Raw genomic sequence first — 12,311 nt, 5'->3', positions numbered from 1 at the left:
TTTTCAGAACAACAACGCTACACTAATTTCATTTTTACCAAGATGTGCTCTAAGACAATTCAAGTTCCTCAGTGGAATACATAATTGTATTATTAATTTATATAACCCTTTAATAGCAAAGTGTTTGTACTGATGAGTTTACCAGTAGGTGGTGCCGCTGGAATAGATCCTGACTGGAGTATTATGCCACTATAACTCTGAGAAAGGACTGCTGGGACTTATACAATACGTAGCTTTTGTAACTCTAAAAACCATTGATTATGAAATATTAGTTAAGTTTTCCATTTTAGGGATCTGGGACAGTTTCAGGTAAAGAATCACAAAGTAGGTCAGAAGCCCCAGAACAACCCAACCGGGAAGTCTTGGCTATAAAATAGCTACTTAACGTGTGCTTCATTGACTTTATATATCCAGGGCCCAATACTATTTAAATAAAACAATGCTAACATTTGTTGTTCTCCATCTGAAGGAGTCTCCATGAGCTCAACACAATGTAACACTACATTAATCACCAAGGTTACGTTGCCTAAAACAATAGGAATCCTGCAGAGGCTCATGGCTTTGAATATACCAGTGTAGAATAATTCAGTATATGGCAGTAGTTACATCTGATTTTCATTAACTCATTTGAAAGTGACCTCAGGCATCTCAAAGCCTTTGTCACCCAAGCTACTAGTGCTGAAGAGGCAATACTCTTAAGGTTTTTCTTCCGAAGGAACAGTGCAGTACAAGGAAGGCACTGTTTGTGCAGCCTGTTCTGGACATTTTACTGTTGTGTTTGTTTCTAGTTTACAAGAACAGAAGCATGCTCTGAGTGCCTGATCCAAACCTACTGATGTCATGCCAATAGAATTGGAAAGAGTCCCATTGACTTCCATGGGTTCTGGATCAAGCCCTGAATACAGATTAAATAAAAGGAAGGATTGAGAAAAAATAAAAATACAGGGCCAAATGCTGATGAACCCAGTAGGGTTGCATAAAGTCAAAATCTGCAAATAACATGTTCCAGGCTAACTGGCTATGTGAAAAGCTGAACACCAGTCCAATATGTCAAATCCTTGACAATGTTAGGTGGGAAATCTCTATATACACCTTTGACTAAGATAATTAATACAAAATATATATAACTGAATCATCCCCGGGGATGGGGAGAAAAAATCAAACAAAAGCGTTATTTCTTACCTGTGAAGTTTGTTTTCATATGATTAAGTAAAACATTGGCTCCAATTCTGATAAAGAAAATGTTTAATCTACCCAGAAGCAGTCGAAGAACTTTTGGTGGCACAGGACTACTTTACATACCTACACACACATCCATCCAGAAACTATTCAAAGTATGAAAACCCCCCGACAAAACAAGAAACAGAGACAAGTTCACATATCTGATAAAACAGTATGCCCCTACTCTACTTGAGCTACACTGATGACATCTTCATCATCTGGACCCATGGAAAAGAAGCCCTTGAGGAATTCCACCATGATTTCAACAATTTCCATCCCACCATCAACCTCAGCCTGGACCAGTCCACACAAGAGATCCACTTCCTGGACACTACAGTGCTAATAAGCGATGGTCACATAAACACCACCCTATACCGGAAACCTACTGACCGCTATACTTACCTACATACCTCCAGCTTTCATCCAGACCACACCACCCGATCCATTGTCTACAGCCAAGCTCTACGATACAACCGCATTTGCTCCAACCCCTCAGACAGAGACAAACACCTACAAGATCTCTATCAAGCGTTCTTACAACTACAATACCCACCTGCTAAAGTGAAGAAACAGATTGACAGAGCCAGAAGAGTACCCAGAAATTACCTACTCCAGGACAGGCCCAACAAAGAAAATAACAGAATGCCACTAGCCATTACCTTCAGCCCCCCAACGAAAACCTCTCCAGCGCATCATCAAGGATCTACAACCTATCCTGAAGGACAACCCATCACTCTCACAGATCCTGAGAGACAGGCCAGTCCTTGCCTATAGACAGCCCCCCAACTTGAAGCAAATACTCACCAGCAACCACACACCACACAACAGAACCACTAACCCAGGAACCTATCCTTGCAACAAAGCCCATTACCAACTGTGTCCACATATCTATTCAGGGGACACCATCATAGGGCCTAATCACATCAGCCACACTATCAGAGGCTCGTTCACCTGCACATCTACCAATGTGATATATATCATCATGTGCCAGCAGTGCCCCTCTGCCATGTACATTGGCCAAACTGGACAGTCTCTACATAAAAGAATAAATGGACACAAATCAGATGTCAAGAATTATAACATTCAAAAACCAGTCGGAGAACACTTCAATCTCCCTGGTCACTTGATTACAGACCTAAAAGTCGCAATTCTTCAACAAAAAAACTTCAAAAACAGACTCCGACGAGAGACTGCTGAATTGGAATTAATTTGCAAACTGGACACCATTAACTTAGGCTTGAATAAAGACTGGAAGTGGATGTGTCATTACACAAAGTAAAACTATTTCCCCATGTTTATTCCCCCCCCCCCACCACTGTTCCTCACACGTTCTTGTCAACTGCTGGAAATGGCCCACCTTGATTATCACTACAAAAGGTTTTTTTTCTCTCCTGCTGGTAATAGCTCACCTTACCTGATCACTCTCCTTACAGCGTGTATGGTAACACCCATTGTTTCATGTTCTCTGTGTACATAAAATCTCCCCACTGTATTTTCCACTGAATGCATCCGATGAAATGAGCTGTAGCTCACGAAAGCTTATGCTCAAATAAATTTGTTAGTCTCTAAGGTGCCCCAAGTCCTTCTCGTTCTTTATGCCCCATCTGTTTTTATAAGGCTTGCTATCATAACCCCATCTCTCTGATAACGTGCAATAAAACTATTGCTCTGTGGCTTCCTACTACAGACAAACTAAGCAGAACGGGCGCGTCTTAGAGTGCTCTCTCACAGCCTCGAGAGCATTCATAGGATAGCTGAGCTGGATGATCTACCAGTAAGAAGAGTTGGTTAGTTTGAAAACCTAAACTTTTTGATAAGCTTGCTAGTTTCTACTCTCTCATCTACAGGAGTGCTTTATGTTTCAGTGGGCCCCACGGCAGCTCAAAATTCTATTATACTTCTGTGTTCCCCTTCTGCCACAGAATGTGCTTAGATTAACAGAAGCAAAATACAGATTATGAATGATGGGTGCTGGAGTCTTTTCGGAGTATGTACGGTTTGTGCACTCTGCTGATGAAGTTCAGGGATGACTTTTATACAACAGCTGAAGACATGGTTGTTAGGCGAAACTTTCCATTATTAATTTTTTGCCACTGTAATTATGAGCCAAATTCTGAACTCAGTTACAATGCCATGGCTCAAGAGTAAATCCTTTCATTCCAATCAGTTACTCCCAGTTTACAATAGTGTAACTAAGATAAGAATATGGCTCTATCTTTGTACACAGATGTCCTGTATTCTATAAAATGTATTGGGATGGGATAATGAAGAGTGCTTTCTCATTGTCTGTTGTTTAACACGTACACCTAGTATGAGCAACTTCTGCACATATACTTTATTCAAATTCTGCTTTTTCAAAACCAGAAAAGTTCTATGGTGATTTTAAAAAGGAAACAAATTCTCATTTTTAACAGGCTTAAGTGATGTTTCATTTTATTTCTCACTCCCTTTTGATCAAACATGGGCAACCGGTCTAAGAATGACTAGTGAGCCAAATCTTCCAATCATTAACTCAGTCTCCATTCAGTACACTCACTCTTTATCTCTAGCAAAACTTCCATGGTTTCAGTGATAGTTTTTCTTGAACGAGGACAGCAAGAATTGGTTCATATTGGCTCAGTAACTATATTTTGTGTTTATACAATACAGTGCCCCACGTGAAAATTTCCAACAACCTTGATCCTAATTATTTTAGTTCCACAACGTACTATGGTTGGAGAAGTATCCACATTTTACAGAGGAGAAAACAGAGACAGAGAAATTAAATGACCTACCCAAAGTCACACAATAAAGTATATGACAGAACCGACTACCCTGCCTTCCTCCACACTAAATCAGTCATCAATAATTCAGTATGTGGATGTTGAAAGTAACAGCAGCATCTTGCTTACTCTTTAGTGCTAAACTTCCACCTCTCTGAAATGTATTGAATATAATATCTGGTTATATATGTACACCAAGAAAATTATTAATATGTAAAAACCATGGTGTTTTAATGCAAACCTTTACTATAGTGGGTACTACTAGGAGCCTGTTATAATTATGAAGTGCATTAATATGAATTACACAAATCCTTAGAACTCTTCTCAAATACATTTTATTCTATTTTTCACTCAGACACAGGTTGAAGCACTTGAAGGTAATGAACAAAATGCACGCAGCCAACACGCTGCTTGAACATCAAAGCAAACCTGGCACCGCAATGCAAGCTGCTGCAATTTAAAAGTAACCTTACTGAAACCCTTATTCCAGTAAAATTTTTGAAATTGTAATTATTGCATTTGCAGCTAAGAGACTAGACCTTTTATTTTTCCATTGTATTAGTCTTTCCTTTAAGTGGTTCTCAAACTGTGGGTTGAAACACCCTGAATATCTGTGACACTAATGTTTGAGACCTTTAACTTGAATTTGTAACTGTATTGTGATGACTGTAAAATATTTGGACTGTAATATAACTTTGTAATACTACTGTAAAATTCATGACTCATGACTTAGTTACACTCTCAAGTAGTTTAGATGTCAAATCCTATCAACCATAACATTCTGACTTTTGGGTTTATTTTCTGGATTGTAAAGTGATAATTCAACAGAAGGCAATCTTCCCTTTAGTCAGTACTAAATAAATGCCCCTTCAAGGGATTACTGGGCATACTGCACTGCTAGAGATGCAGTCTTTCAAATAAGACAAAAGAAAGGTCCTGACTATTTGCAGTAGTTAAAGATCCCACGGCAGTTTTCATAAAGTCAGAGGTGGGTCCTTATTCTAGTGTCCTCGACAAATTCTAAGACTCATGATTATATCTTTGCCTAGCTATATTCCTCTGAAATTTCAACTGGAAAAATTGTTTTTCCACTTCTTAGCCTCTTGTTGTTCAATGTTGATGGGCACTTTAAACGGTTACATTGTTTCACCCCTGATGTGGCTGCATTTCAGTTGTGGATGAACTGATCTCTTCACAGTTTGCGTATCTGCTAGGGAAGTTTGTAAAAGGCTCTGAGATCCTTTCGGATAAAAGGAGCTATAAAAATATAAGATATTTTAAAATATTGATTTTTTAAAAAAAAAAATCTACCATTACATCAGTGTTTGTTTCAAAAACAAAATTAACACCACCACTTTTGGAGGACTAGCCAAAAACCTCAACATGTGAGCTTCTCTGCTGGCACCAATCTCAGCATAGTGCAGACATCAATCAGTGATGCTGGTGGACAAGCAAAGAAGAAAACAAAATGCCAGGTTAAAAACTCTTGAAAAAAACAACAGAATCTGGTAGAGAAAATTAACAGGGCAGCTGCAGTTCCCTCAGATTGAACTGAGAATTACAAAGTAAATAAAAAGAAAAGAGTACATTTCAATTTAAGATACTCTTATATGATTCAACTTTTTTGATGTGATGCAGTTTATCAGTCAGCTCCTCAGCTGATATGAATTGACATCACTCACTCAATCAGATTTACACCAGCTAAGGATATATCCCAGAGTCTCTAACACTGGTTTATCGTTTATTATTGGGGCATTACATAGTTCTCTTGGAACTGTTTGTTTGTGTTCCAACTTTGTATACAAAAAGGTTATTCCTTGAGAATATTCCCCAACCTCTAGAAAAGGGTTTAATAGGAATGGGAGAGAAATCAAGGGAATGCAAAGTTTGAAACCCTGTGTACTATGCAATAGCTGAAAGTCTGTCATACAATTAAGACAATACAGAATGCATGGCAACTACTGACAATGATTCGTATTTTACATTTATCATAGCATTACACACATTACATCTACATTTGGTAGAATGATCTGAATGAAATCTGAAGGTGATAGTGAATAGGAATTAAAATGCATTATCTATAGGAAAGACACAGGACTAGGTAAAGTCTACATCAATTACTATTTCTGATGGTTTAATTACTAAAGGCTTTCATAAAACCCTCGAGAACTGTGTAAGGTCCTGACCATCTTTGTTTAGATCTTGCTGCTGCTAAAATTTTCTATAAACAATTCTGGACTGCTAGTAACAAACACATACTCTAAACAGTGATTTAGATGTTTTCCTGAATGGCAGAGCAATTGTTTTAGACATTAAAAATCAGATTTTAATGTGCATGAAATGGCTCAAACAAAGAGACAAAACAAACTGAATTTTAAAGAGGAAAAAATAAATAGTAATGGAAATTAATTTAATCCAAAACTATACACTATACCTCATCACATTAGAAACAATTCAGCTGACATCTAATAAAGCTATGCCAAAATATTTCTCGTCTCAGCCAAACTAAATGCATGGTGAGGGTGGTGGGGGGCAGAGGCAGGGGCAGTAATGGTAGCAGCCTTTCAAAACTAAACTAACCTTGGGGTGAGTGAGTTTGTTTGGCTGTTTGTGTGTTTCTTTCTCTTTCAGGTTATTTCAGTTATTGGGTTAGTTGGGATTGTGTGTCTGGGGACTGTTTGAGCCTTTGTTCCCTGGGTCATCCTTGATCATCTTTGATCAGCCTCAATCAGCCTTCTGATCACCCTCCCCCTGTGTGATAAACGAGGGGGTAGGGCTGACCTAGGAGAGAAGGCCTTAAAAGCCAGAGGCTGAGCGACCAAGGGGAGCTAGTGAACAGGGGACCGCAAACAAGGGAGTTTGGGAGGGAGTTTGTAGGAGGGAGATGTAACATAATCACTCTGGTTAAGAAGGGCTGCATCACCAGTGCCCTGTCTCCTCCACCTGCACCTGTATCCAGACAGACAACCTAACCATGGATGCCTCTAACCATTCTGGTGTGGATTTGCAGAGACTGTGGCCTGCATTTCCCACTCACAGAAAGCCAGGCTGGGGGGACCATCCAGTTGGAAAGGTGCCTGCTGGTGGAATTTCTCAGGAAGCAGGTGGGAGAGCTACAGGAAGAGGTGGCTAGACTGAGAAGCATCTGCGTCCATGAGGAATTCCTCGAGAATATTCATAAGGAAACATCCAAGGCGGAGGAGGCGACCCAGCTACAGAGGACTGTTGTCACACCACCAGGGAAGGAGGATATGGCTCTGTCACAGGGAGGACACTGGGGATGGTTATTTCTGGCAGCAGGCAGTGCTCCAGCCCTACTCCCAATCCACCCACCATGGTGATAGAAAACTGATATGCTGCCCTGGCAACAAGTGATGAGGAATCACCCCCAAAGGTGGAGGAGGAGAAGCCATGTACCCTCAAGGCTGGGAGGATCGCAGCCACTCCCAGGAGGAAACATAGGGTAGTGGTGGTTGGTGACTCTCTTCTGAGGGGGACGGAGGCACCCATCTGTCATCCTGACATGGCATCCTGGGAGCTGTGCTGCCTGCCAAGGGCCCGTATCCAAGACGTTACAGAAATATTGTCGAGGATCATCCGGCCCTCTGACTCCTACCCCATGCTACTCATCCATGTGGGAACTAATGATACTGCGAGGTATAATCCTCAGCAGATCAGAAGTGACTGCAGGGCTCTGGGAGTAAGGGTGAAGGAGTTGGGAGTGCAGATGGTTATCTCTTCAATCCTTTCGGTCAAGGATAGGGGCCTAGGCAGAGACAGATGCATCCTGGAGGTGAATACCTGGCTGTGAAGATGGTGTCGCCCGGAGGGCTTCGGCGTCCTTGATCACGGGATGCTGTTCCAGGAAGAAGGACTACTAAGCAGAGATGGGATCCACCTATCAAGGAAGGGGAAGAGCATATTTGGATATAGTCTGACTAACCTAGTGAGGAGGGCTTTAAACTAGGTTCGAAGGGGGGCAGGTGACAAAAGCCCACAGGTAAGTCAAGAATGTGGAGACCTGGGAGAAGGTTCAGAATTTGGGGGGAGCATGGGCTGTTATAGCAGGGACAAGGGAGAGATAAGATAGAACTGGGGGGGGGGGGGCGGAATCAAATCAGTATCTTAGATGTCTGTATACTAATGCGAGAAGTATGGGGAATAAGCAGGAAGAACTCTAAATGCTAGTAAATAAACACAACTATGACATAGCTGGCATCACAGAGACGCATGACTGGAATATTGGTATAAATGGATACAGCTTGCTCAGGAAGGACAGGCAGGGAAAAAAGGGAGGAGGTGTTGCCTTATATATTAAAAATGTATACACTTGGACTGAGATTGAAATGGAAATAGGAGACAGACTTGTTGAAAGTCTCTGGGTAAAGATAAAAGGGGTAAAAAACAAGGGTGATGTTGTGGTCTACTACAGACCACCTAACCAGGAAGAAGAGGTGGATGAGGCTTTTTTTAAACAACTAACAAAATCATCCAAAGCTCAGGACTTGGTGGTGATGGGGGACTTCAACTACTCAGACATCTGTTGGGAAAACAACACAGCAGGGCACAGATTATCTAGCAAATTCTTGGAATGTATTGGAGACAATTTTTAATTTCAGAAGATGGACAAAGCTACTAGGGGAGCGGCTGCTCTAGATTTGATTTTGACAAATAGGGAGGAACTGGTTGAGAATTGGAAAGTGGACGGCAGCTTGGGTGAAAGTGAACCTGAAATGATAGAGTTCATGATTCTAAGGAATGGTAAGAGGGAGAACAGCAAAATAAAGGAAATGGGTTTCAAGAAGGCAGACTTTAGCGAACTCAAGAAGTTGGTAGGTAAGATCCCAGGGGAAGCAAGACTAAGGTGAAAAACAACTGAAGACAGTTGGAAGTTTTTCAAACAGACATTATTAAGGGCACAAAAGCAACCTATCCCACTACATAGGAAAGATAGGAAGTATGGCAAGAGACCACCCTGGCTTAACTAGGAGATCTTCAATGATTTAAAAATCAAAAAAGAGTCCTACAAAAAGTGGAAACTAGGTCAAATTACAAAGGATTAATATAAACAAATAACACTAGTATGTAGGGACAAAATTAGAAAGGCCACGACACAAAATGAGATCAAACTAGCTAGAGACATAAAGGGTAACAAGAAAACATTCTACAAATATATTAGAAGCAAGAGGAAGACCAAGGACAGTTTAGGTATGTTACTCACTAAGTGGGGGGGAAATAATAACAGAAAATGTGTAAATGGCAGAGGTGCTTAATAACTTCTTTGTTTTGGTTTTCACCAAGAAGGTTGGTGGTGATTGGACATCTAACATACTGAATGCCAGTGAAAATGAGGTAGGATCAGAAGAGGCTAAGCACAAGTTAAAAAATGACTTAGAGAAATTAGATGTCTTCAAGTCACCAGGGCCTGATGAAATGCATCCTAGAATACTCAAGAAGCTGACTGAGGAGATATCTGAGCCATTAGCGAATATCTTTGAAAAGTCATGGAAGACGGGAGAGATTCCAGAAGACTGCAGAAGGGCAAATATAGTGCCAATTTATAAAAAGGGAAATAAGGACAACCCAGGGAATTACAGTCCAGTCAGCTTAACTTCTGTACCCAGAAGATCATGGAGCAAATAATTAAGTAATCAATAAGGTGATAAGTAACAGTCAGCATGGATTTTCAAGAACAAATCGTGTCAGACCAATCTGATAGCTTTCTTTGAAAGGGTAACAAGTCTTGTGGATAGGGGGAAAGCGGTAGATGTGGTATATCTTGACTTTAGTAAAGCTTTTGACTGTCTCGCATGACCTTCTCATAAACAAACTAGGGAAATGCAACCTAGATGGAGCTACTATAAGGTGGGTGCAAAACTGGTTAGAAAACCATTCCCAGAGAGTAGTTATCAGTGATTCACAGTCATGCTGGAAGGACATAACAAGTGGGGTCCCACAGGGATCAGTTCTGGGTCCGGTTCTGTTCAATATCTTCATCAATGATTTAGATAATGGCATAGAGAGTACACTTATAAAGTTTGCAAAAGATACCAAGGTGGGAAGGATTGCAAGTGCTTTGGAGGACAGGATTAAAATTCAAAATGATCTGGACAAACTGGAGAAATGCAGTAAATAGGATGAAATTCAGTAAGGACAAATGCAAAGTACTTCATTTAGGAAGGAACAATCAGTTGCACACATACAAAATGGGAAATGACTGCCTAGGAAGGAGTATTGCGGAAAGGACTCTGCGGGTCACAGTGGACCACAAGGTAAATGAAAAGGAGTACTTGTGGCACCTTAGAGACTAACCAATTTACTTGAGCATAAGCTCATTCGAATGCATCCGATGAAGTGAGCTGTAGCTCACGAAAGCTTATGCTCAAATAAACTGGTTAGTCTCTAAGGTGCCACAAGTACTCCTTTTCTTTTTGCGAACACACACTAACACGGCTGCTACTCTGAAACCTGTCACAAGCTAAATGTGAGTCAACAGTGTAATGCTGTTTCAAAAAAAGCAAATATCATACTGGGATGTATTAGCAGGAGTGTTGTAAGCAAGACACGAGAAGTAATTCTTCCTCTCTACTCCACGCCGATTAGGTCTCAACTGGAGTATTATGTCCAGTTCCGGGAGCCACATTTCAGGAAGGATGTGGACAAATTGGAGAAAGTCCAGAGAAGCGGAACAAAAATGATTAAAGGTCTAGAAAACATGACCTATGAGGGAAGATTAAAAAATTGGGTTTGTTTAGTCTGCAAAAGAGAATACTGAGAGGGGACATGATAACAGTTTCCAAGTACGTAAAAGGTTGTTACAAGAAGGAGGGTGGTTAAGCACTGGAATAAATTGTCTAGGGAGGTTGTGGAATCTCCATCATTGGAGATTTTTAAGAGCAGATTAGACAAACATCTGTCAGGAATGGTCTAGATAATACTTAGTCCTGCCATGGGTGCAGGGGACTGGACTAGATGACCTCTCAAGGTCCCTTCCTGTCTTATGATTCTATAGCTTTCTCTGGTAACAGTGCAATGGTAACAATATCATCTCAATACCACTTACTGCAGGTCCCTCTGCAAAGGCATTTCCAAAAGCATACTACGAAACATGACCTTCTTAATATGAAAAAGCAACTTGAATAGCCTCCAGATTATGGGACAAGGCTGTTACAAGTCATTTTTACTTCAGGGGTTACCAAACCCACAGATTTATCCATCAATCTACCTTAAAGATCCACATATCTAACTAGCATAGACAAGCCACAAGTGGGTCAGCTCCAAGTGTCAATAAGATGATTGAACTACCTGAATTTAATCTGGGTAGCCTGCAAACAGGGACCAGTCGACTAGCAGAGCAAGTAGTCCTATACCTGCAGCTCTTTCCACCTACGGAAAAGCAGAAAAAAAAAGAGTCTATTTCTTTAAGCCTCTTATTTATTTCATTACACGAAATACATCTGTGAACACTCCAGTTAAATAGATTTGTTTTTATTCTCCAATAAAACAGAATGGGGTCCCCTGGAAAAGCACATCTATTCCCAAAACAATACCTAATCATCTCCAGTATTAACATGTGATTACAGTGTGCAAGGCCCTTCCAGTAATAGCCATGTTCACTAAAGATAAGCGTGTTCAACTTGGAATGTTTGGCACCATGAATAAAGGATATCTGCAGTCCCAGACCATGCACATGCCTAATGAATAGGAATTACGAGTAAGCCCCAAGAGAACCCACCCCCAGGAGTTTACTTTATAAATATCCTCAATCAATAGGTACAAAATGTTCAGTCTGAATAATTTCTGCACAACATTGGACAGTCTCATTGTATTTAGTCCCTCATCTAAATACATGTTCCAGTTCTGATCCAACATCATTGCTAGTGGGCAAGGAGTCTATTTTATGTGCTCAGCCCCCACTAAATAAGAAATACATAATAAGATTAATAGAACTGTATCATAGGACAAGACATGGACTCAGTACAAATGAAGATAGCCCATAAAATCTCCACAGGCTTCTGTGTTCTTCAGCTATGAAGGCTATTCCTGGTTATCAGGGACTGGATCAAGAGCATGCTACTTCTAGAGCAGCTATGGAATATTTCATTAAATATTTCAAACATTCTAATAATTTGGCAGAGCCCACTCAGGTAGGGGCTTCTTTCAGATTATGGGGCTTAGGATGGAGCAACACCAACTTACGCATGCTCAGACTCTGGCCCTAGGTTTTGTCGTTATATAGGGTACTATAATGAAAAACCGCTACTTGAAAATTTCAAGGGATTCCAATGAACATATTCAGCAATTCCCAGTGTTTTAACATCAAGAAAG

At 40.6% G+C, this 12,311-nt stretch overlaps 1 protein-coding gene across 5 annotated transcripts in view; it reads right to left on the bottom strand.

Moving 5' to 3' along the window:
- The window catches only part of PRKCE (protein kinase C epsilon), a 507,167-nt gene that overhangs the window by 312,615 nt on the left and 182,241 nt on the right, over positions 1-12,311 (bottom strand). For 3 of the 5 annotated variants that reach the window (XM_027825224.3, XM_037895851.2, XM_043543789.1), the window contains one exon: positions 11,289-11,369. The exons of the other annotated variants lie outside the window; for them this stretch is intronic. In XM_027825224.3, coding sequence (XP_027681025.1) covers positions 11,289-11,369 — 81 coding nt within the window. The remainder of the gene's footprint in view (positions 1-11,288; positions 11,370-12,311) is intronic. 5 annotated transcript variants of the gene reach the window in all.

The sequence above is a fragment of the Chelonia mydas genome, chromosome 3 (assembly GCF_015237465.2).
Source record: "Chelonia mydas isolate rCheMyd1 chromosome 3, rCheMyd1.pri.v2, whole genome shotgun sequence".
Taxonomy (NCBI): domain Eukaryota; kingdom Metazoa; phylum Chordata; order Testudines; family Cheloniidae; genus Chelonia; species Chelonia mydas.
Note: the sequence above shows the minus strand (reverse complement) of the source record. Positions and strands in the feature narration are given on the sequence as shown.